General features: G+C 43.4%; 1 protein-coding gene across 2 annotated transcripts in view; it reads left to right on the forward strand.

Annotated features, from left to right (window-relative positions):
• The window catches only part of ATP8A2 (ATPase phospholipid transporting 8A2), a 653085-nt gene that overhangs the window by 104696 nt on the left and 521680 nt on the right, over positions 1–26709 (forward strand). Inside the window, exon 2 of one of the 2 annotated variants that reach the window (XM_028837283.2) lies at positions 1405–1549. The exons of the other annotated variant lie outside the window; for it this stretch is intronic. Within the exon in view, the coding sequence (XP_028693116.1) occupies positions 1405–1549 (145 nt within the window). The remainder of the gene's footprint in view (positions 1–1404; positions 1550–26709) is intronic. 2 annotated transcript variants of the gene reach the window in all.

Here is a 26709-nt window from a genome sequence, read left to right on the forward strand (position 1 = left end):
CAGGGACCCGACTTGAGCCCTGGAGCCTGCATCCACTAGGCGTCCCCATCTGGGTGAAGGAAGAAGCCTTAGCCCATTTCAGACTTAACTCTTACTTAATATTCAGAATAATATGTCAACTTTCAGTAAACGAGTTTACGTTTCGCTTGTCCCTTTCTTAGGATAAAGATTATCATCCTTCTAATCACTTGAAAAAGATGATGTAGCCAAAACTTTCAAAGTGTTTCTCTATGACAGTGAAAAGTATTCTTTGTAACAGGGAAGTGAAGGTTTGCTTGTGTAAGATGTCAGTTTTTTAATGATGTGCAACGTCCGTTTCTTTGATAGTTGGAAAGCATGGCAAGTATTAGAGGGCTAATGTATATTTAAGAAAAACAAGATAAGGCTTCATCTGTAGGGTATTAATTTTTCTGAAAAGACACCTCTCCTCTGAAGGTCACTTCTCAAGCTGGGCAGCCCCTTCTAACAAGGGATGCTGCTTTAGAGTTGGAGATGAGGTTAAGATCTACGTGCCTGTACCAGTTTCAGTAATAACTGGATCCTTCTCTAGGTCTAGGCTGGAACGTCTCAAGTGAAGGTTATTGGGGGGCGGGGGTTTGGGGCCACCCAAAAAGGCTTGACCCATAGGACTGAAATCAAGTACTGAGCTAGGCTGGCGTGCCACGTAACCACAGAAACAGTAATTTAAGCAATAAAATGAAAGCTCGCTCGCTGGTCCAGAGCTGGGTTGGGACAGCTAGTGTACTCAGTTCTCCAGGTGCCTGGAGGGAGAAGAGCAGCGGATCCCTTGCAGACCATGGTAGGAGCAAGCTCTTCACCCTGGGGTCTGGGAAGCCCATTTGTACTGCCCAGAGTTGTGCTTTCGCCATCTCTTTCTGCGGTGGCTGCTTACAGGGTGCATTTCCATTGCTGCTGTCTCTGTTCCTAAGGAAGATCAAAGGAGCCCAGAAAACCCAGTTCCAGAGCTCAGTTCCCAGGACTAGAGGGTGCGCTCGGCCAGATGGCTGGGGGTGCCGCTGGCCTTGGCGCCCCCGCGCGATCAGCCTCCCCGGCCCCGCACACAGCTTGGGCGTCCAGCCCGGCCAGGGCCCTGCAGGCAGGGAGCGCAGGAGCTGGGGGCGGCTCACCCGGGGCGGGGCTCGCTCCACAAGCGCCGGGGGCTGCGCGGGGCGGGGCCGGGGGCGGGGCCGGGGGCGGGGCCGGCCGGGGCGGCGGCGGCGGCGGCGGCGGCGGAGGCGGCGGCGGCGGCGTCTCCAGGGGGAGCCAAGGTGCAGAGGCGACGCCCGCCTCACCCGAGCATCCTTCCCCGCCGGTGGCCGCCCGCCCGCGGCCCGCGCTCGCCGCCTCCCGCCTGGCGGTTGACTTCTTTGTGTCGTATTCTCTGCCTGCGCCCTGTCTCTGCAGGACCAGTTCGTTCTTCTTTGGGCTACAAGAAGGCAGAGGATGAGATGTCCCGGGCCACGTCTGTTGGAGACCAGCTGGAGGCACCCGCCCGCACCATTTACCTCAACCAACCGCATCTCAACAAATTCCGCGACAACCAGATCAGGTAGGAGAAGGCGGCCGGCTCGCGCGGAAGGCGGTGGAGTCGCAGCGGGGAAGGGGCTCGCCCTCCTGCGCGGGGCTTGGCCGCGCACCTGGCCGGCCCCGGTCCGTCTCCAGAGCCTTCCGCGGCCCCCTCCCCACCCCGCCAGCCCGCAGTGCAGCCCCGCGCTTCCAATGGGCTCGTGCGAACGCAGCCCTCACCGTCCTCTCCTGCGCATCCGTTCTGCGCCCAGCCTGCCTGTGAGCCCTGAGAAGTTTTCCCTCTCATGTCACCGACAAAAACGAGGTCTCTGCTCTTTTCATGCCTGGGCTTCCTTCCCGGAACCCCCTTCTAGCCTTGTTTTAAGCCAGTTGATAGCTCTCTTTAGCAATTTGCAGACCGTACTGTGGGGGACGTGCTTCATCAGGGAATCCCACAAGTCACAAGGACTCACATTCAGTTGTCAGTGGTCTACGACAATTGTTAAGAGGTCTTCATTTGCTGGGAAACTTTGCCCAGAGTTAGCAGAAAGATGGACAGAAGCTAGCGTTTAAATGTCTACTTTTGCTGGCGGCTATGTCACACGCTCTGGCTATAGCAGCTTAGTGAATCTTCATAACCTCTTGAAGCGGGCCAGGAGACTGGAATATAAAGATGCTAAATAATGTACCTTACAGCTCCTAAATGGCAGACCTGGAAATTGAACCCAGCCCATCTGACTACTAAGGGTAAATTTTTTTTCTGCTGTGCAAAGCTAGTTCTTTAGCACGGGTGTGTGTACATTTTCAAATTTCATTAAACTTTCAGGCTTAAACAACTTTGTATCTGGGAGTGACTTCAGAGGATGTAGTTCTGTGAGCGGCTCAGATCACCGTGCTTGGGTGTAGAGAAGTTCAGTGATTTATCAGGTTACGCATAGATTATTGACAAACCTGAGTTCCAATCCAGTGTTCTTTTTTGAAAGACAAAAACTTTGTTGTATGTTCAAGTATTCCACTACCGCACTCACACTTGTACAGACGTCTTAGCCTGACATCTTTATGTAGAAAGGTCAGGCTGTTGGACATTATTGGGGTAGAATAATGGTGCATGTTATATGGAGGTGGAATTTTCACTTATTAAAGGGTTATTAGATTATGCAGCTTTATTTTGGGTTTTAAGAATGACAGTTGGGCATATTTTATACTTAAAAGTGTAACTTGGAAGAATAGCTGAGTCCCCATTTCAGAATGTGTGGGCTTCGTTTAAGATACAGAGCATCAACCACAGTGAGTTACCACTTCACTAACTAGGCTGGCTCCAATCAAAAAGACAGATAACAAGTATTGGCGATGATTTAGAGAACTCGGTACCCTCATGCATTGCTGTTGGGGATGAAAAACGATGGCGCTGCTTTGGAAAACAGTTTGGTAGTTCTTCAGAAGGTTCAGTGTAAAGTTACCATATGACCTAGCCATTCCACTCCTGGGTGTATCTGCCCAAGAGAAATGAAAACCTATGTCCACACAAAAACTCACATACATATATTTCACAGCAGCATTATTATGAATAGCCCAAAAGTAGAAATAATCTAAATGTCCATCAGCTGATAAATGAATAAATAAAATGAAGTATATCCGTACAATGGAATACTATTGGGCCGTAAAAAGGAATGAAATATTGACACATTGTACAACATGGATGAGACTTGAAAGCATTATGCTAAGTAGAACAAGCCAGTCACAAAAGGCCTCATAGTGCATGATTCCATTTATATGAAGTATCCGGAAGAGGCAGATTTATAGAGTTATGAGGTAGATTCCTGGGGCTGGAGAAGAGGGAAAAGGTTGGAGGGATGTGGGAATGACTGTGAATGTGGCTGAGGTTTCATTTTGGGGTGATGGTTGCACAACTCTTTGACTTTACCTAAACCATTTGGAATCCTGCCCTGCTCATGTAGTTCTATTTCTTCACACCTTCTCATATGTGTTTCTATTGAATTGCTTTCAAAAAGGTGATTTTCTAAAATATATACACTGTATAAGGATATGGGAATTGAAGAGCTACTTTTCTTTTTACACTCTAGTGTGTTTTCAAGTTGTATTTTTGCTTAATTCCTATTAATTCCTTTAATTTTGTTATCCATTTGTGTATGCCTAAGTCTGGGAGAATAAAATAGAGACCTTTGTTTTTGTCTAAATTATTTTGTTTTAATGGAAGAGAAAGATTTTTTATTTTTTTTTGTGAGACGGAGTCTTGCTCTGTCCCCCAGGCTGGAGTGCAGTGGTATGATCTCGGCTCACTGCAACCTCCGCCTCCTGGGTTTAAGTGATTCTCAGCCTCCCAGATAGCTGGGATTACAGGTGCCTGCCACCGTGCCCGCTAATTTTTGTATTTTTAGTAGAGACGGGGCTTCGCTGTGTTGGCCAGGCTGGTCTCAAACTACTGACCTCAGGTGATCCACCCACCTCAGCCTCCCGAAGTGCTGGAATTACAGGCGTGAGCCACCACGCCCAGCTGGAAGGTAAAGATTTTTAAGAGCACTGATAATGGAGCTTCACTACCTGTTCTGTAATCAAGATTGAAAGCTGACCCAGACTGATTGTACTATTAGCCAGAGGGATTCTGAGTGGCTGCCTGCTGTACAGTTTCATTTGTACTGTTTTGAGAGAGGCAGAGTAAGTTGTGCACGTACAGTGGGTTGGTTAGGAATAAAGTAGGCAGTTACCAACTATTCTATTTAAAGCTTTATATAAGTATATAATTGAATTAGTTGAAATATATTACAATTCATATAATTTGTGAGTTCATGGCTTATACTGTGAACGTAAGTTTCTGCGTGCACTGGATAGGGGCTAAGAAATTAAAATGTGGTCCTTGATGTTCTTTAAAATGGCCTTTGAGTGTTTGGTTCACCTTGACTGTGTGTTTAAATAGGAATTACTAATGGTTATCAGTGACTTGTAGTTCTTTAAAAAATTGATTATAGGCCAGGTGCAATGGCTAACCTGTAATCCCAGCACTTTGGGAGGCCAACGTGGGTGGATCACTTGAGGCTAGGAATTTGAGATCAGCCTGGCCAACGTGGCAAAACTCCATCTCTACCAAAAATACAAAAATTAGCCGGGTGTGGTGGTACGTGCCTGTAGTCCCTAGCTATTCGAGAGGCTGCGGCACAAGAATCACTTGAATCCAGGAGGCAGAGATTGCAATGAGCCAAAATCACACCACTGCACTCTGGCCTGGGCGACAGAGCAAGACTCTGTCTCAAACAAACAAACAAACAAACAAAAATGATTATAAAGCTTCTTAGCATTATGGTTTAAGGATTTTAGAAAACGTCGAGCCATGTTATTTTAGCACTTTAATGTTACCGGACTCAAGTTTTATCATAATGATTTTAAAAAATAAGGCGTTTTATCTTGGCCATGAATGTTTGCTAAAAGTTAGTAAAGCTATTCAAAGGAATATTTTTATAAAAGGATAAAGGATTTGTTTTTTAATATAATTTTTCTGGAGAAAAGGTTAATGGTTTTCTTAGAGGCAGGGGCATGGAGAGTTTATCCCAGTTCATTTGCCCCTAAATTGAGCTCTTTGAAAAGAAGGGAGCACATGGGATAGATGAGGCTCAGGCTAGTCTGCGGACTCAGGGCTGTCTGACTTACCTGAATGTTGTACCCCCTGGCAGGCCTGTCCCCTCTGGAACAGAGTTCTCTCCCCTACTTTCCTCAACCCTAAGCCCGTTTTGGCTTGAAACCCTCTGGATCATAGCAGTTGCTCTGCGCTTGCCTTTCTGGGCAGCTGGCGTTTGACTAGGAATGGGAGTTTGATGCAGAGGAAGGGAGGGCAGCGAGGGGCGACATGCTGTCATTCAGGACAGGAATTCCATGGCCCAAGGTTACTGGAATGGAATTGATGTGACTTAAAAAAGAGGGTGGGTCTGGGGAAATGCCTAGAAAGCAGGAGTGAGGTCCCCTCTGGGGTCCACTGTGGCCTTAGCACCCCCAGGGGAGTGCACTGCATGAGAACTCCAAATTCTGGCCAATTCGTTGAATTTTGGGGAGGGACTGTGCCATGTATGTAGATGTCTCACCAAACCTTGTTCTTGTTCTTGACACTGAAAGTAACACCAGTGTTTGATCCGAAGCCTGTGGTAGGTTTATTAAGTTTTTCATTATTGAAGCCAATGAATTCAGATGATCATAATGATGGAGAATTATGAAGTAGTCTTTTTCTACTAGGGATTGATTTTCTAGGACCTTAACTATGAGAACAATAACTTTCCTCGTCCTCTAGAAGTGAATAGTAATTAATGGGATTCAATGTTTATGTACATATGTAGGATTATGTGTGTGTCCACCTAACAAGGTCTCCTTTTGCTGAAGTGTACAATCATATCTCCTTTCAAATGTTTTAAAGGTTTTAGTGCATAATTCAGCCATCTAAAGTATACAATTCAGTGATTTTTAATATATTCATAGAGTTGTGCAACTATCATCACAGTCAATTTTGGAACATTTTCATCACCTCCAAAAGAAATATTATACCCTAGCTATCATCTCCCATCCCTTCCTCCCCCAACCCCTAAGGAACCACAAATTTACTTTATATTTCTATAGATTTCCCTGTACTGGACATTTTGTATAATTAGCATCGTATCCTTTTAAGTTAAATATTAAATGCTTACAAAAGCTCACTATTTAGAGGAAATGGGTGGTGAATTTTTAATTTTATATATCTAAATTTTCAAAAACGTTTAAAGTTAAAATGTTTTTTTCCCCCAGAAAAATCTTGAAATAATGTACTGATCAAAGGAATGAGCAATACTTACGTCATCACGATCAGACATATGTAATCTTTCTATGCGATTATCAGCATGCCATTTGAAATAGTGAATTTCAAAGCCATGAGGCAGTTTTCTTCAATATTTGAAATGAGGTCTTCAAAGCTAGTTAGGAATGTTTACAGTTACTCAGTTTTGAATGACTCATTCATTTCAGGTGGGCGTTTTAGCTAGCAAAAACTTAATTACGGTGATAACTCGAGCTTTGTCAAGTTACTGCATTTCTTCGGGTTGGTTTGCCTTAAAGGAAAATTACTTCATGTAAATTTTTGATAAATTTTTGTTGGCTTTGCCAAGGTAAATTTTAAATAGAGTATTACCTTTGCAGAAAAAGGAATTGAGCACTGTGTGCTAGGTTGGTACAGTATCATTGTTTATAATATTATGCTGAGATCCTAAGTTTTTTTTACCTTGTTTTTTTTGGTTGTTTTGTTTTAACTTATATTTTAGGTTCAGGGGTATGTGTGCAGGTTTGTTATACAGGTAAACTCATGTCATAGGGGTTTGTTGTACATATTATTTCATCACCCAGATACTAAGCCTACTATTCAATAGTTATTATTATTATTATGATCATCTGAGACAGAGTCTCACTCTCTTGCCCAGGCTGGAGTGCAGTGGTGCAATCTTGGCTTACTGCAACCTCTGCCTCCTGGGTTTGAGCCTCAGCCTCCTGAGTAGCTGGGATTACAGGCATGTGCCACCATACCTGGCTAATTTTTATATTTTTAGTAGAGACGGGGTTTCGCCATGTTCGCCAGGCTGGTCTCAAACTCCTGACCTCAGGTGATCCACCTGCCTTGGCCTCCCAAAGTGCTGGGATTACAGGTGTGAGCCACTGTGCCCGGCCTCAATAGTTATTTTTTCTGCACCTCTTCCTTCTCCCACCCTCCACCCTCAAGTAGGCCTCAGTGTCTGTTGTTTCCTTCCTTGTGTCCATGAGTTCTCATCATTTAGCTCCCTTTTGTAAGTGAGAACATGTGATGTTTGATTATCTGTTCCTGTGTTAGTTTGCTAAGGATAATGGTCTCCCCCTTAATCCACGTTCCTGCAAAAGACATGATCTCATTCTTTTTTATGGCTGCGTAGTATTGCATAGTGTATATGTACATTTTCTTTATCCAGTCTGTCATTGATGGACATTTAGGTTGATTCCATGTCGTTGCTGTTGTGAATAGTGCTGCAGTGAGCATTGGAGTCCATGTACCTTTATGGTAGTAGGACTTATGTTCCTCTGGGTATATACCCAGTAATAGGATTGCTGGGTTGAATGGTAGTTCGGTTTTTAGCTCTTTGAAAAACCTCCAAACTGCTTTTCACAATAGTTGAACTAATTTACACTCTCACCAACAGTGTGTAAGTGGTCCCTTTTCTCTGCAACCTCACCAGCATATGTTAGTTTTTGGCTTTTTCAATAGCCATTCTGAGTGGTGTGAGATGGTATCTCATTGTGGTTTTGATTTGCGTTTCTCTAATGTTTGGTGATCGTGAGCATTTTTTTTCATGTTTGTTGGCTGCATGTGTGTCCTCTTTAGAAAAGTGTCTGTTACATCCTTTGTCCACTTTTTAATGCTGTTGTTAGTATTTTGTTCTTGTAAATTTGTTTCAGTTCCTTATAGATGCTGGATATTAGACCTTTGTCAGATGTACAGTTTGCATATATTTTCTCCCATTCTGTAGGTTGTCTGTTCACTCTGTTGATAGTTTATTTTGCTGTGCAGAAGCCCTTAAGTTTAATTAGATGGGATCATAATTCTAAAAGAATATTTTTGTCTTAAGGAATAAAAAGAATAAAATAATCTTCAATAACCAATTGGTCCATGAAGAGTGGAGAGAGATTATATGTGTGGTACTAGATTCAATGTCATTGAGTGCTGTGAGATTGAAGAATTCTCTAAATGTTTTAATGCTACAGAATTTATGTAGGATCTGGTCTTAATGCACAAGCTGCTTATAGTTTAGCAAAGAAGCAATACCAGCATCCTAGTTAGAATCAAAACTTTTTTTTTTTGAGATGGAGTCTCACTCTATTGGCCAGGCTACAGTGCAGTGGCGTGAACTCCACTCACTGCAAACCTCTGCCTCCTGGGTTCAAGCGATTCTCCTGCCCCTCAGCCTCTCGAGTAGCTGGGATTACAGGCACCTGCCACCACGGCCGGCTAATTTTTGCATTTTTGGTGGAGAACGAGGTTTCACCATGTTGGCCAGGCTGGTCTCGAACTCCTGATCTCAAGTGATCCGCCTGCCCTTTCCTCCCAAAGTTCTGGGATTACAGGCATGAGCCATGATGCCTGGCAGAATCATAACTTTTTTTGATTGATGTAAAGATCATTATCTTAAAAACCAGGTTTACATAATCTCTGGTTTGAGACTGCAGTCTTTATCAAGCTTGGCAAAGGTGAAAGTATTCCTTATCAAGAGTAATTGCTGATGTTGAAAATAGTCTCCAGATTTTCCTTCTTGGTATGCCGCTTTTGGTTTAGAAGCAGATACACTTGGGTAATTTCCAAGCCAGGCACTGTATTTTCTGAACGTGAATGGCACCACGATCCTGAGTTCTTATTTTGGATGTACCAGCAGCAATTAATGCCACAGAAGAATCTTGTAATGAGAACTGTTATCAGCTTTACACCCCTGGACAAGTCTTTTGAGGAATCCTGCAGATGAAAATATTGGAACTGGGGGAGCTTTGGCATAGTACATTCCAGGTAACCATTGAATGTGTGAGCTTTCTTGAAGCATATTTTTAGCAACAGAAAAGCCTGTCAGCATTGGACTAGTTTTATATTTGGTGTTTCTAAGGAAACAGCAAATGTCTGACAGGACAGACTTTCATGGTGATTTCTTTATCAAGTTGACCCCTGTGTGGGTGGATAATGGAGCCCAGTTTGAATTTGACCAAAGAAACATCTGTGCCATTCCCACTGTTTAAAATAGGTCAAGGCATTTGGTTTGAGAATTTCGGCCAGTAATTTATTTCCCCTCTCTCCTCTTCCCAAATTCTGTTAACTCTTATTGTCTGCTGTGAACTTGGGAGCATTTATGATTCTTGATTAAAAAGAATTAAGCATCAGGATTTGTGAGACAAATTAAAATTCAGCCAGAATCGGAAGAGACCCAAGACATGTCAGGTAAGTACTGTGTGGGCCCCTGAATTGGATTCTGGAACAGAAAAGATACATTGGTGGAAAAACTGCTGAATCTTGAATAAAGTCTGTAATTGGATTAGCATTGTGCCAGTGTTACTTTCTTAGTTTTGATAATTGTGCTATGGTGATGTAAGATGCTAACATTGTGGGGAAACTGGGCGAAGGATAGAATTCAGCTCTCTTATTTTTGCAACTCTTCTACAAGTATACTATTTTCAGCCAGGTGTGGTGGCTCACACCTGTAATCCCAGCACTTTGGGAGGCTGAGGCGGGCAGATCACCTGAGGTCAGGAGTCGAGACCAGCCTGGCCAACATGGTGAAACCCCATCTCTACTAAAAATACAAAAATTAGCCAGGCACGGTGGCGGGCATCTGTAATCCCAGCTACTCAGGAGGCTGAGGCTGGAGAATCACCTGAACCCAGGAGGCGGAGGTTGCAGTGAGCAGAGATCGCACCATTGCACTCCAGCCTAGGTGACGAGAGTGAAACTCTGTCTCAAAAAAGAAAAAAAGTGTACAATTTTCTCAAAATTAAACAAATCTTAAAATCAACTAGAAATGCTAAACTCTTGTTTTTCTGTTGAATACTTTGGTAAATGTTTGGGTCTTTAATTGGAAACAGACACGATTTTGAAGGGAAGATGGTCAGACGGAAAAAGGATCAATATCTTCATATGTTTATTGTGATGAGTAGATGGGAAAACCCTTGCTCTCTGGGCATCAAGGAATTCCCTATGCTCACAAACAGCACCAAGAGTTTGTTTGCATAATGTCTGATCTAGTCGCTTAAGTTGAAAAACTAGGTAGCAGAGTAGACTGCTCTGTTTTTGCTCAGTTTAGTCATGTGAGCTTCTGTGTGGTTATCCAGAAAGTTGCGTCTAAGTGTTTGTTCTACTACTTCTGGCTGAGTCACTCAACAGACAGCAAAAGCTGACTCAGAAATGCTAATCAGCAACCCTTTCAAGAGGGACAATGCTTAGAGAGAACAAAAGGAGAGGTCTGACCATTGTGGGGATGTAGGGATGTTTAACAAAGAAATTTCCTGAAATCCATGAGGTTGGGTTTGGTCATTCAAATGCTGACCCATTCTTTTCTCTTAAATGAAAGCCAGCTCTTCAAAACTGAAATCATACGTTTTTAGCCGGTACTATTTTGTATTAGATGTCATTAAAAATGATTTCGGGCTGATTTTGGGGTGGCATTAGTCACTCTGATGGATTATTCTATGCATACTCAGTATACGTATAACATATACCATCACTCGAAAGACTTTTGGAGACCGTTGGCAGGTTTCAGCTTAGAAAAGACTTCAGCTTCAGAGTGGACCTAACTCTCATGCAAGTTCTCTGTCTATATCAGTGGTCTCCAAAACTTTTTCATTGGGTGTCCCATTTGTACATCTTTTTTTTTTTTTCTTTTTGAGACAGAGTCTTGCTCTGTCACCAGGCTGGAATGTAGTGGCGTGATCTCGGCTCACTGCAACCTCTGCCTCCTGGGTTCAAGTGATTCCCCTGCCTCAGCCTCCCAAGTAGCTGGGACTACAGGCGCGTGCCACCACGCCTGGCTAATTTTTTTGTATTTTAGTAGAGATGGGGTTTCACCATTTTGGCCAGGATGGTCTCGATCTCCTGACCCCATGATCCACCCTCCTCGGCCTCCCGAAGTGCTGGGATTACAGGCGTGAGCCACCACACCCGGCCTGTAAAATTTTTTAGCATGAACCTTTGATATTTATATTTTATATTTAAGACACTCGTATACATGTGCTATCATTGTTATTACTGAAGACCCAGTACGTATTTACCAAGATTCTCTGTTAAGAATTGTGGATGTAAATACATATTGTTCAGTCTTCTCTATTATTTTGAATGTTTTTGGCCGATTTGTCAGATTTAATTAAATTACCCTAATGTTTAACCTAGTAAAATGGTTTTAAAGAGCTTTTACTAGGAATGTAAGTGTCAATTCTGCTGCTTTTTATTTTCTTGTAATTGCATTATTAATAAATATCTTTTCCAATTTGTGGTTTTGTTGCGTGACTCTTAAGCCATTTGTTCTTTTGGGAGGGTTAATTTAGTTTAAATTAGATACAGTGATCTATGACTCCATCTAGCTGGGACCTGGAAATTGAAATGTGTAGTAGTAAGGAGAGAGACAGACAGGGAGGGTGCCACTGTTGTCCCTGTATTAGCTCAGGCTGCCATAGCAAAATACATAGACTGGGGAGCGTAAGCAGGCGTTGGTCTTCTCATAATTCTAGAGGCTGGAAGTCCAAGATCCGGGTGCCAGCATGATCCGGTTCTGGTGAGGGCTCTTTCCTAGCTTGCACATAGCTGCCTTCTTGCTGTGTCCTCACAGAACAAAGAGAGTGAGCAAGAGCAAGAGCAAGAGTGAGGGAGAGACAGAGTGAGAGCTCTCTGACTCTAGTAAGGGCACTAATCCCATCTTGAGGGTCCCACCCTCGTGACCTCATCTAATCCTAATGATCTCCAAAAGGGCCCAACAATAGGATCCCATCACACTGGGGGTTAGGGCTTAACATATGAATTTTAGGAAGGACACAGTTCAGTCCATAGCACCACTTACCCTTCCCATTTAAGGAGGTTCCTCTCCAGCCACATTACGTAGTATCATGTTGGGACACCAATGTCAGTGCTTTTAATAAATGTTCCTGAAGCTTGTTTTTTGAAGGTATATATAAATATAAGCTCTGATAGCGTCTTCCCAAACCCCACTTGGGAGCCACCTGCTTTAGATTCAGCTGGTTAGGGCCCTCCTTCCTTAGAGGAAACCCATCTGGTCAGACCCAGTCTGACTTTTACTTTAGGCCCCAGGAGCTCTGCGACTGATCATAAGTCTTGTTTCTTAAGTAACATTCGTAATCCTACATTTGGCATATGTGAGGTAAGCATTGCAGTCCCTCTCTGTCATTAATTGGGGGTGTGTGGTTAGTGGCAGCACTGCAGGGGTGGGAAAGTAGAAGGATGGGGCAAAGCTGCTGGTAGACACCAATGAGCTGGGCCTGAAAGATGAGTAGGACTCAGCCTGGAAACTTGGGTGGGGCTTGGTGGGGAGGGCAGGCCAGACATGGGGAACTCCACGTGCAGAGGTGCAGAAGAGTGTAATGGCCATGTGTGTCTTCCTGGAAAAGATGTGGAAGAAGAAGGTGATGTGGTTTAGCTCTGTGTCCCCACCCAAATCTCATACTGAATTGTAACTCCCATATTTCCCATGTGTTGTGGGAGGGACCTGGTGGGAGATGATTGAATCATGGGGGCGGTTTCCCCCATGCTGTTCTCGTGGTAGTGAATAAATCTTATGAGATCTGATGGTTTTATCAGGGGTTTCCACTTTTGCATCTTCCTTATTCTCTCTTTGCCTGCTGCCATCCATGTAAGATGGGACTTGCTCCTCCTTGCCTTCCACCATGATTGTGAGGCTTCCCCAGCCATGTGGAACTGTAATTCCAATTAAACCTCTTTCTTTTTTAAATTGTCCAGTCTTGGGTATGTCTTCATCAGCAGCGTGAAAACGGACTAATACAGAAGGGATGATGGACAAAGTGCTGTGAAAGGCCAGGCTACTGGAGACGGGCTGCCGTAGCCAGGAAGAGCTTTTACGGGCCAAGTGACAAAGTGATAGTGCTGGGGTTTGAGGTGCATGGCCGCCTGCTCTGCATTTAGAATAAGCACATGAGGCTGCCGTCATTGCCCAGGAAGAGGTGCAGGGCTGTACTGCTGTAGGAGAAGAGAATCACTCGGGGTGGTTAGCAGTGGGGCTGTGAGTGGACAGCGCTAGGCAAGTGTGATTCCCAGGTTCCAGTGTTCGTGACGGGGAAGGTGTTGATGCTGCTTCTTGTGTTTCTGAGTTTTGTTTTGAACTATTTTGAACTGTGGATTGGGGCAAGGTGGTTGACCTCAGAAGAGCAGAAAGCCCCTTTCACCCCAGTATGAGACCACCCGGGGAAGCAGAGATACACATACAGGGGGCGACCTCTATTGGCTGCGTCATCAAGGAGCTCCTTCCTCCAGCGAGGTGGGGGCAGCACTGGCTCTGTTGGAGAGACACAAACTTTTGACAGATCTTTCCCTACCTCTAGATCTGTTTGGTGTCAAGATACTCCAATTAGTAAACTGAAAGTAGAATAATGTCATCCCTTGTAGCATGGTGAGAATTAGATGACAACAGCTGGGCACAGTGGCTCACGCCTATAATCCCAGCACTTTGGGAGGCCAAGGCAGGAAGATTGTTTGAGATCAGGAATTTGAAACCACCCTGGGCAACTTAGTGAGACTCTATCTCTGCAAGAAAAAAATAATTAGATGAGAATGTAGCTGTTTAAGGCCGCACTGTGTAAGAGCTCACAGACTCACACGGAGTTGCTGTAACTCAGGGAAAAAGGAAGTGGACTTGCGTACTACTCTGCCCAAGAATTATACGTTGCCAAGAGGAGAAACATGCAGGCTGAAGAATCACAAAGTACGTTTTGGGCATTAAGGTCTTTTGTACGTATATATTTTCTAGCCTGTAACTGCTAGGAGCAAGCAGGCTGGACTGCGAGCATAAGGCGAGTCTAAAATGTGTTTGAGTGTGCATGTGTGGATTGGTGTTGAATCAAGAAACTGGCTTCTCCTTTCGGTGTCGTGAAAGAACATAGTTGCATATAAATTCACATTAAATTCACCGACACCTCCTCCCGCGAACAAACACCAAGATTCTTTATCATAGAATGGTTAAAACCTTAAACTTGGTCCACATGTATGACTAGAGTTTTATTGAATTGTGACTATAAAGTCTGCATCTGTGTCTTTCTACCCTCCCTCCCTTTTTCCCTTCCATCTTGTTTGGGACCACCAACTTTTTGGCTCTGTGGGGCTCTGCTCTGAATATCTCTGAGGAACTTGGCACTGTGCATAATATGGAAACTGAATACTTAATTGTAGATTCAATGACATAAAGGAATGTTATTTTTTTTTTTAAATTTTTTCTTTTTTTGAGACAGAGTCTCGCTCTGTTGCCCAGGCTGGAGTGCAGTGGTGCGATCTTGGCTCACTGCAACCTCCCGCTCCCGGGTTCAGGTGATTCTCCTGCCTCAGCTTCCTGAGTAGCTGGGACTACAGGCGCCCACCAGCAGGCCCTGCTAATTTTTTTTTGTATTTTTAGTAGAGATGGGATTTCACTATGTTGGCCAGGCTAGTCTTGAACTCCTGACCTCAAGTGATCCACCTGCCTCAGCCTCCCAAAGTGTTGGGATTACAAGCTTGAGCCACCGCACCCGGCAGGGATATTCTTTAAATTATTGAATAAAAGATATGACTCTTCTGTTTTGATCCCAGTGAAAGGTGGAAGTTTTGAAAGTATTGCTGTCTAGCATATGAAACATGTTACCAAGCTTGACAGTTTAAAAATAGAGCTCTGTATTTTAAAACAGTAAGACCATTTGCTGAGTAGTATCACAATTGTTTCTCTAGTACTCAGCCTTGTTAAAACTGCCTCATACTCATTTTTAATGTTACCTTTACAAATTAGAATTCATTAACGGTTCTAACATCGATGTACCAGAGTAAATTGAATGATTTCATATAATGAAGATGCCGTGGTGAGGCAGAAACATGAACTTCTCTCAGTATCACTGTTTTGACTGCCAGCTGTCATGCGGTTTCAACACTACACCTATTTTAACAAAGTTTTTTTCACTGTATAAGATTAGACATAGCAGAGGAAGTAATTTTAAGTACAGGATAATGCATGTGTGTGTGTGTTGGGGAGGTACCACCATTATTCTCTGTACATGGGTTAGTCCTATTTGTAAGCCAAACATTGTGGACATTGGAAGGTCAAAAAACTCCAAGACAGAAAATAACATAAGGGAAGATTTCTTCTCATACTTTTACCAACTCCTTCCACTGCTTTATGTAAATATGTGCACACATAGGCACATGCCATATCTTTCAACCCTTATAATTCACTGGGCCTACACATGAACATCTGTCTTCCTGAGGGACACACCAGCTCACCTGGAAAATCGTTCTAGTCCACAGTGAGTGAGTGGTGAAGGTTCTTCCCCCTGCATCGAGGCTTCCTGTGAATCCCAGACAGTGGTTCTAGACTGTGGCCGACACATAAGCGGCAGTGGACCCATAACAACCGCAAACATGTTTAATCACTATAACAAAACGTTAGTTCTCACATCGTATTTGAGTTAGTATTGAACTGTCAGGAATTTAGTAGTTCTCTTAATGTTTAGTTTGGTAGTCACAGACCCATTTATAGAGATGACTCTTCAGGGCTGTCCCAGGGAGCGTATGTGGCCTCCTCATGTGTTGTTGTGTCTTCTGTTACATCGTTGGGAAAGAGTGAGTTTTCTTATTCCACCAATTGACAACATTGCTCCTATACTCAACAAAAATTCAAATGAGGGTTGGAAAAGCTTTCAATTTTTTGCCCCTAAAATTGTACCCCCAAACTCCAAAACTCCATGTTAGTATGTACGAAGTCTGAGGAAATGCTGAGAAAGCTGGAGACTATCTGTTACCTGCTGACAGTCTTTTCATGTGTCTAGTTCACCTTCTGAGGTCCTTCTATGTCTAGTTTTATGGTCCCTTTGCCAGTATTTTCTATGGATGGTTGATGGGTGCAATGTGCAATGCAGTATTCCAAACTTTTTTTTTAATCATGTGTCATGCACTTAAGTAGACAAGAAACTGTTTTCAATTCAGTGCTGGTGTTTGCTACAGAGTTAACTATGTTTTTTATAGAAATCAACCTGTGATATTTATAAAGATTTTAGAATAGTAGATTATAAGAAAGTTAACTGACTTGGATTTTAAACCATACTACTTTTTATATAAATAGTTTAAAGATATTGATTGGGATATAAACCCAGGCATTCAAGCCGGCAACAGCTACCCTCTTTGGGTCCTCTCCCTTTGTTTGGGAGTTCTGTTTTTACTCTATTAAATCTTGCAACTGCAAAGAAAAAAAAAAAAAAAAAGATATTGATTTAGCATTCTTCACAGCCAAGTATGCTTTCTTATATATCCTGAAGATAGATTGATTATGCATCATTTTTTTGAACTATTGTGTTAAGGGGCATGATTAATTTTGATATTTTGAAATACTACCATTAGAAAAAATGAAGGCAGTCAGAATATGTAGCCCGTTAAAAGAAACTTATGTGCTGCTTACTTTCTGAAATACATGGAACATTTTAAAATTAGGACAGCACCAACATGGCTCCACATATGCCCATGGAATAATTGTTATAATATAACAAATAGAGGCTGGGCGTGGTAGCTCACACCTGTAATCCCAGCACTTTGGGAGGCTGAGGCAGGTGGTTCACCTGAGCTCAGATTTTGAGACCAGCCTGGGGCAACATCGTGAAACTCCATCTCTACCAAAAGTACAAAAAATTAGCTGAGCATGGTGGTGCACGCCTGTGGTCCCAGCTACTCGGGAAGCTGAGGTGGAGGATTGCTTGAGCCTGGGAGGTAGAGGTTAAAGTGAGCTGAGATTGCACCACTGCACTCCAGCCTGTGTGAGGGACCAAGACCCTGTCTCAATAAAAAATATTAGTAGTAACAATATAACAAATAGAGGTGTGGTTGAGTTCTGTAGAAGTGACAAGCTTTGTAGTACTTCTAAGATGTATTATCTGCTTAGTAAGACTTGAAAGACAGTCTCTGACTAAAAAGGTGAATTGTTTTGTAAAACCTTTTTGCCAAGGTTTATGTTCTCCATACAATTCTCAAATACAATTTCGTGGAGTCTTTGCAGAATGATGTCAGTGCTAGTATTTACTTTTGCTTTCCCGTTCTCGTTCTTGGCATATTTTTATTCCACAGGCTGTCACATACCTCTCATTTTCTGTTTTGTGCATATAAAGGTAACTTGGTTGGCAAATCCATGATATATAGATCAGGTATTTTATTTTTAGCCTTACATTGCATAAGAAAAATCTCGGTTCATTTGGTCTGGGGCGGCCTCTGATTTCTGTTTGCAGCCAGCATTCCTGGTGATTTTGTTGAAGGTGGTCCTCATTTGCTGTCACCCTCATGTGATGATGCATAGTTCATAGGAATTTTGTGAAGGTTAAATGAGTTAATATGCATAAGGCACTTTAAACAGCACCTTACTGAGTGCTTTATAAATTCTGCTATTGCTGTCGTTTGCATTTTAGATAGTGTATTTGACAATAACTCTCCCACCAGTTTTGGATGTACCATTTGAGTTTTACAAAAAAACCAGGTTTTGACTTGCATTAGTAGAGATTAAAAGGTAAGGTGCATATCAAATAGGATGAATGTGTTTCAGGAACAAACTAGAAATGTTTCCTTTTTGCACTAACCTGATTTTGAAGATTAATTCTAGTTTGCCTGAGGTTATCATGGAGAACTTTAAATTATTAAACATGTGATGGAAAAAACTTGCAGTGTAATCTTTCTCTCTTTCTTTTTTGTTTTTGTTTTTGTAATAGCCAGAGTGGGAGGGTAATTAGCTATAGTATAAGGAACAAAAGATAACAGGTACGGAAGTCTTGGCTCTACCTGGGACCAATTGAATGACCTTAGGTCAAGTCCATGATTTTGCTGAGCCTGACTTTCCTTGTTTGATGGAAACGTACTTCCCTAGAAAGCATGTCAGGAAGCTAAATGAGATTTCAGATGCAAGAATGCCTAGAACACAGTACAGTGGTCGTAAATATGGTATATCCCACCCTGTTTGTAGGCTTGTTGTTCTTTTTTCTTTCTTTTTTCTCTTTATTGTGGTAAAATACACATAACATGAAATTTATCTTCTTTATTATATTTAACTATAAAATTCAGTAGTGTTAAGGATATTCACACTGGTGTGCAACCAATCTCCAGAAAGCTTTTCATCTTGCAAAACTGAAACTCTGTCCCTGTTAAACAACTCCCTGTTCCTCCTCCCCCTGCCCCTGACAATCACCGTTCAACTTTCTGTCCCTGTGTATTTGACTTCTCCAGGTCCCTCATGTAATAGTCTTATTGCTCGTTGACATAGTAATTAAAACTTTATCATTATAAGGAGTCTTGGCTGGGCATGGTGGCTCACGTCTGTAATCCCAGCACTTTGAGAGGCTGAGGTGGGAGGATTGCTTGAGCTCAGGAGTTCGAGACCAGCCTGGGCAACATGGCAAAACCCCGTCTCTCTGAAAAATATAAAAATTAGCCGGGTGTGGTGGCATGTGCCTGTAGTCCCAGCTACTTGGGAGGTGGAAGTTGCAGTGAACCAAAATCATGCCACTGCACTCCAGCCTGGGCATCAGAGCCATACCTGTCTCAAAAAGAGAAAAACCAGAAGGAGTCTTAGTACTCTATCACATGGTCATTTTTGGAGGTGTTTTTGTCCTTTTTCTATACTTTATCTCATGTCTTGCTGTGTACCACAGTAAGCACCACTTTTAAAAAATAGGTATAAATGTTTAAAGGAAATTCAGATGACTCCCCTACCCCCGACCCCCCATTTCTGCTGTCTGGTTGACTTTACCATTCGCTTCTTTCCCTGACGACCCTGGCTAGGTTGGGATACACCAGGACCAGGGTGCAGAGCCGTAGTACCCAGGAGGACGCTTGGCGGGGTGGGTGCAGATTTTAAACCAGATCCGCTTTTTTGTTGAGTGGATCATTTTCATGGCACTGGTGCTGGTTCAGTCTCTCGTGTCTGCACCTGGGACAGGGTTTCCCTTTCATCTTCCCGATTGCTGGTGGTTATCGTTCTAAAACAGCCAAGGCACGGTGATTCTCCCTGTTGAGGGACCGCTACTTCTCTTTTGTCTCCAGTAAGATACACAAGGTCACTCTCGTTCTGTTCCCGGCTTACCGCACCATCTCCCCAGGCTCCCCTTCCTGTGTCTGGCTGCAGCCTTTAATCACGGCACATTCCCTGGAACACTATCTCCTAACCTGCTCAAGTTCGTCCTCCTGGAGGGCCCTGTCTTTTCAGGCTCGGGTCGCAGCTCTGTGAGCAGTGTTTTCTTCCTCGTCCTGCATCTCCACTGTTTGCAGGCGGAGGCGGCCCCTCTGTGCCGCAGCATTTCTCAGACTCTTTTGCTCTGGAACTTAGCATGCAGCACCACATCTATTTTTATCCATCTCTGACTCTCCTGCTCTGCTGTGTCATCCTTGATGACAAAATCTGTCTGTTTCCCCTCGCATCCTCCCAGCGTGGCGCACAGTCCCTGCCAATGGGAAGTGGAAAAGCTTTGCTGCAGGACTGCGCTCTGCAAGGGAAGGTCAGAATTGAACAGAAAATGGGAATTGGCTTAATGTGTTGTTCTCAGATATCCCTTCACACTTAATTGCTTATTGAACAAAGTAGAACCCCCATGGCGATGTGCAGTTACTTATGCCTCGGAAATTGATGTATTGTGTAGTGTTGATGTTGTACTTTCATCTATAAACTAAAAGGGGGCTGCCGAGTTACATGCTTTTAATGCCAATTTCTTCAGACTTGGCAGATGGATGTCTGCCCTCAAATGGAGGTACATTTGGGATTTAATGTGACAGCTGGCATCCTTAGTCATTTATGTTGGTCAAGGTTTAAAACTGTGTGTTCAACAAATTTATTTGTAGTAGCTGGCGTATACTGTCTTGGTGCTTGGAGTTACAGCGCAGTGGTGGAAAATCGAGGGCTCTGCCTGCAAGGTTACTCCTTAGCTTTTCGAGTATATTTGAGTAAGGGAAGTGTAGTAGAGAACACGCATGTTGAACGATCCATTTCCATGGCTAAGTTTGTGGCCCCTTTTTCCTCCCTGCCCTCCAGCTCATGCCCTTAGCCTCTTAAAGAAGAGTTATGGGAGAGAAACTCCTAGTAGCCTCCGGGCCTGTTTTTCCTGAGCCGTAAGGCAGGTGCTTCACTCTTCACAGGGCTGCCCTCGTGTAGCTTTGATTTCCACAGCACTTTCCTTAGAAGCTGTCCTCGCGGAGCACAGCACGGACGGGCCGGGAGCCGGGGCTCCCACGCCTGAGGCTGCAGTCCTCCAGGAGCCTCAGATGTGAGGCAGAGCCAGTCCCAGCTGGCATCTCCACTGCACAGATGAGGAAACACTCCAGAAAGAGTTACGTAACTTGCCTGAGTTCCTACAGTCAGTGAGCACCAAAGGCTGTGTGGGGTGCAGCGGGGAGTGATCTGCCTGAGGTACAGGCAACCAGAAGGTACACACAATAAAACCCACGAAAAGTCCATCTGCTTTTAATTATCCCCATGTACCAGCAGGAACATTCTCCTCCCTGCAAAAGCCTTCATTTGGACTAAATTCTAAATAATTGCTGTTTTTTTTTTTTTTTTTTTTTTTTTGAGAGGAGGTCTTACTCTGTGGGCCAGGCTGGAGTGCAGTAGTACAGTCATAGTTCATTACAGCGTCGAATTCTCCCACCTCAGCCTCGCAAGTATCTGGGAATATAGGCATGCGTCACCATGCGTGACTAATTAAAAAAAAAGTTTAGAGACAGGGTCTTGCTGTGTTGCTGTGTTGCCCACACTGGTCTCAAACTCCTGCCCCTAAGTGATCCTCTCACCTCAGCTTCCCAAGTTGCTGGGATTACAGTTACAAGCCTGGCTAGTTTTAAAGATTTCACATACATATATAGCATATATAGTATATACATATGTAAAATATACACACATATTTTCTTCAATGTAGCACATATTTATTTTATTTACTTTTTCTTTTTTTTTTAAGTGCTATTGGACTTGATTTATTTCTTTTAAGTGACCATTATATTCTACATGGAAATCCATTAGGAGCACTCCCAGTTAACCCTCTGTCTCCAGTACCTACAATCAACTGAACTGTACGTGTGCATGTTGAGAGCAAGGTCCTAAGAGTTAGGACAGATCCGGAGTTCCCTTTGGACACAGTGCTCTCCAGGAGCCCGATGGTGCTACATATTCCTGAGTTAGTCAGTTAGTTAGTTTATGTACTTATTTATGATTATTTTGTAGAGATGGGGGGTCTCGCTGTGTTGCCCAGGCTGATCTTGAACTCCTGGCCTCAAGTGATCCTTCTAGCAGAGACTCTCGAAGCGCTGGGATTACAAGTGTGAGCCACCATGCCCAGCACCTGAGTTTAAACAGTAGCTATGAAATAGTGACAGCACAGTGTTTATAAACACTAAGAAAGTAGAACTTGAGTTACTTCAATTCTGTCATTTTATGTGACCACATGGGGGTTTTTACGTTTAACATTTAAGACAGCAAAACAATATGAACTGCAGGGTATGATATTTTGTTTGGTAAGCGCATATTTTAGTCTGGTACATTTTCCCTAGATTCTTACAATTGAAATTCATTCATAATTATTCATTGTTTTTAAATTGAAGACCAAGTCAAGAAAAGAAAATGTGACATTAGTGGTATGACTTAGTAGGTGTTTATACCTTTGACAGAGCATTGGTTTTGTTAGATTTCATTTATTAGTTACTTGCCAGTTAATGACATAAATATTGTATCAGTCTGTAACCAAAGGATCAAAGTTCGAGTTGCTACATAGATAGATATAAAAACCATTGAATAAATACTTGTGCTTTTTTCTCTGTTTTTGGACTATAAAATTTTTATTATTTTATTTACTGGCATGATTAGATGCAGTTTTGTTTGTTTGTTTTTGAGACGGAGTCTCACTCTGTTGCCCAGGCTGGAGTGCAATGGTGCGACTTTGGCTCACTGCAACCTCTGCCTCCTGGGTTCAAGCGATTCTCCTGCCTCGGCCTCCCGAGTAACTGGGATTACAGGCACCTGCCACCATGCCCAGATAATTTTTGTATTTTTGTAGAGGTGGGGTTTCACCATGTTGGCTAGTCTGGTCTTGAACTCCTGACTTCAGGTGATCCACCCTCTTGGGCCTCCCAAAGTGCTGGGATTACAGGCATGAGCCACCACGCCTGGCCTAGATGCAAGTTTAATAAAGACTATTTTTGCTGTTTGTTTCTTTGTTGGTCGATCTTATGTTCTTTATAGTTATCACTGAAAGAAATTTTGCCATATAGAGAAGGGAATTGCTTACGAAAAAAAATTCTCCTGGTGTCAAGCACACTGGGGACATTACCGTCCTCAGCCATCATCACAAGAAGCCCAGCCTTGATCAGGTCTGGACCCTCCCACTATTCCTAACCTTTGAGTGCGGCTCCTCCCATCCCATGTCATCATGTTTCTGTAGATGTAGCACTGCATCTTACAAGCCTCAGTTTCCTCCTGTGTGAAGGGAAGGGCTTGAATGAGAGTTTTCAAGGTCTCTCCCAATTCTGAAATCCTGTGGCTGAATGGACCCTAAGCTGTGCCCTGACCGTGGTGAGGAAGGTGTTTCCATTACCTGTTGGCTCGTTATTACAGTGACTGCAGCCCCTGCCTTTTGGAGTGTCTGAGGCATGTGGGGCCCAGTTTCCTTTTGCAAAAGAAGAAACTGGCAAGACGTGGAGGTGGTCCAACGATGTGCGGTCCATTCGCCATTGCTTTAGTGCCTGCATGAGGAGCAAGGGACTCATTCCAGGTTTCCCATTGTGCTTGGAAGGAAGACGTATTCTCCATAGGCTCCAAAATTCATTTGTTTAGACATTTTAATTACATTTTTTCAATCTGTATTTTTAGCTTGTCCAATTAGTCAGTTTGATAATAGCATCAGTCTCCTGTTACAACTTTCTTGGTCCATTTGCTTGTGAATTTTGTTTTACATGTTTTCGTATAAAACATAATTTACATTTTGAGTAAAATTTAATTTTATGTAAAATAAAGTGTACCACACTGGTGGTAATGTGGCTGTAATTTTTACTCTGGCCTTATACTCATTGATTATGTCTGTCTTAAACTTGGTGGTGACGTTACTATTTCAACCTTTCCTTTCTTTTTGCTCGTGTTTGTGTTATACAACTACTCATAACTTTGTTTTTGATTTTTTGAAGTTGCATAAGAAAATCCCCACAGAGATCCTTTTTCATTTGATGGGGGCGCTTAAACCATTTGTTGTTGTAACTTTTTGGTAGGGTATTTTTTGTTTTATGCTTCTTATTTTTGCTTCCTTGCTGTTTTCTCAACTCTTTGGCTTGGTTGAGGAAGCTCGTTGTGGGATTACTAAGCACATGGGGGAACTGGAAGTGAAGACATCAGTTGTCATCACGTTGATCTTGCAGAGTCTGTGGACATTCAGGCAGGTGTATCCAGAGAAGTTAAATATGCTGGTCTAGACAGAGCTTGTGGTAGACATCCAAGCTGGGGGTGAATTTGATAACCATCTGATGAGTACACTGGTGACAATTTCAGCCATACGTGGAAAAGATGGCTCAGTGCATTGAATAAAGACCAAAGGCAGAAAACCTCAGGGACGATCTCTGTTTCAGGGTCAGGAAAAGGAGTGTGGAGGGGAGGTTGCACAGGAGCCCTGGGAGGTGTAGGGGCTAACCAGGAAAGGAGGGCTGCCAGCAGCTGAGCTCAGGTGCGATGTTTATTGACTTGGACAAGAAGATAAGAGACTTCTTTATCAATAGGGTGGAAAGAGCTTAGGGAGTCGGTTTATGTGTGTGTGTGTCAAGGTCAATCACGTCCACTCTAAAGCTCCAGTTTACCCCATGAAATAGGGAGGAGGCAGAGTGCTCAAAGTGAAGGGGCTGGGGTAGGGTGGAGAGTTTGAGGAAAGAGAAGGGTTGGAACAGCCAGTGTGGGCATGGGAGAGGGAGCTGTCCAAGGTCTGTGGCACGGAGAACCTAGGTGACATCAGAAAACACATGTGGGTCAATGACTGTTAGAATTGCTGTGTTGAATAATGTACTTCCGTTTTTTAATCCTTTGGTGATTAAAAAAATTACAAGGAAAAGATCAGTCTGGGTCTGCTGCATTTAACTGTGTGTATGGGAGATGTAATCTCCAAGGCGGGCGGTGGGGGTAGTTGGAGGGATCGCTTTGACCTTTCTGCCACTGCAGAGACTCCTGCTGCCAATATTGAAACATTCATAAATATCTTATTAGGTTTCCTGGGAACAAAGCCATGCTGCAAAGGGTATGAAAGCCTGTTTGGCAGGGATGAATGTAGGAAGGATTATATGAAAAGAGAGGAGACTGTGGGGACACAGCCCGCTTTTCTGTTTGTTTGCCTGCTTGTTTGTTTTTATGAGGGGCAGGCTCTGTGGTATCTGCATCTATATTTTAGAAGCGCTTTGCTGTTGTTCTGAGATTCACAGGGCCTTCATCTGTGTTTAAAACACTGAAAACATAAGGATAAAAACTGATTTGAAGCTTCTGACATTTTTGTAATTGTTTTCAAACACAGTTAACAGCATCTTCCCTTTTACTGTTTTGGACACCTTCTGTCCGAATCCTTCTAGCTGTGGGCGAATTCGACTTTGTAATTTCTTTCTTCGTAGTGATGTCAACAAAATCACACAGACCTAGGGATCTAGCCCGGAGCTCTGCCCTGTCCTTCTAGTTCCCTGGAGGCCCTTTGCTGGCTAGGAGCCCTTGGGTGACAGCTTGCTTTCTCTCCACATCTCTTGCCTCTCAAATCTGTTTAAGATTCTGCTTCTTAAACTGTCTGAATTAGGTGTCTCTGCAGATTTCCCTGTGGCCAGCTACCTCCCAAACCAAACGCCTATGTGAGCCCACCTTGGGTGTTGTTCCTGAGGACGTCGAGGACATTTAGGCAAACACAACAAGAACAGGAAGTGGACAACGTTCCAGTTATAACCTCCTGCTGCTGCCCTTCCAGGGTGGGGCTGGGCTTCTTCCAACCCACTTTACCACCTGTCTTTGTTCAGGAAAGGCCAGAGTGTGACATTGCCTTGGAAATGGCCTGTGTTAGAGGCTGGGAAGGGGGTTGAATGAGTCCGAGAAGCAGTAGGACTGGATCTGGAAGGGTTGATGAGGACTGGATGAGGTGTTGTGGGGTTGTGAGTCTCGTGTGGAGAAGAGCTGGAAAGCACAGATGGAGGTGGAGGGACCCTTCCTTACCTTTTCTCTGCTCTCTCTTCCCACCTATCTGGCTTTTTGGTTTAGTTTTTGCTTTTTAAGAAACAGGGTCTTGCTCTGTTACCCAGGCTGGAGTGCAGTGGTGCGATCATAGCTCATTGCAGGCTCCAACTCCTGACCTCAAGCCCTCCTCCTGCTTCAGCCTCCCAAGAAGCTGGGACCACAGGCACGCACCACCACGCATGCCTTTCTTTCTTTCTTTTTTTGGAAGAGATGGGGTCTCACTGTGTTGCCCAGTCTGGTCTCAAACTCCTGACTTCAGGAAATCCTCTTGCCTTGGCCTCTGAAAGTGCTGGGATTACAGCCATGAGCCACTGCTCTAGACCCCTGTCTGTTTTTATAGCTTACAGTCACTTTTGTACTTCCCATGGCTGTGTTCTGACAGTTTCATATGGTGTATACCTTGATCTGAGCTGTACACATCAAGTTGCTTGGTTTAAATATATTTCATCTTTCTGGATTGAAACCCTTTGAACAAAGAGAACAGGATTCTTGTTCATCTTTATACAGGCAGCACTAACTGAGCAGTTTATCCACCAGAATGCCCATCACCAGGGCTCATGCACATTCAGGCTAGATGCTCCGACACTAGATGTTCCCCGCGAATCACCCGAGGGTCATCTGCCTGTATTGTCTGACTTCTTTGAAAGGTGCTGTCCTGGGGAAGGAGTGAGGGTGTGGGCTTTCTTTGCTTGCTTGCCTATTTTATCAAGTTTAATTGCAGGAAGCCATTCCTACAATTAATGACTTTATGTAATTATGTAATTAAAATGAATCATTGTTGAAGAGGAGACCGGGTGGGAAAAAAAGGATTGGGAGCATCTTGGCACATGGAAGCAGCTCTGGGGAAACTGAGAGTCTCACGCCCCTGGCTCACGTGCCGCCTCCAGCTTGGATGTTAGACCACCTGATCGTTTTCCTATTGCCTCTGGCTTATTTTGAACCCCTGCATGAAATCTGCGTTGAAGAGGAGAGAATACTTCTTTTTCTTTTCACATTATAGTTAATTGCTGAAAGAAACAGTTTGGTTAGGAAATTTGAGAAAAAAACAGTGACTTAATCTAAAGGGGCCTTGATTTCCTCACTGGCAAAAAGGAGTGGATGTTTGAAGGCTAAATAAATGATGCAAAAATATAAAATAAAATAAAATAAAATACAAGTAAACAAACACATGATGAACATAGTGCCCAGAACACTTTGGATTTTCAGGAAATGTTGTCTTCCTTATCATCAG

This window comes from Macaca mulatta, chromosome 17, assembly GCF_049350105.2.
Source record: "Macaca mulatta isolate MMU2019108-1 chromosome 17, T2T-MMU8v2.0, whole genome shotgun sequence".
Taxonomy (NCBI): domain Eukaryota; kingdom Metazoa; phylum Chordata; class Mammalia; order Primates; family Cercopithecidae; genus Macaca; species Macaca mulatta.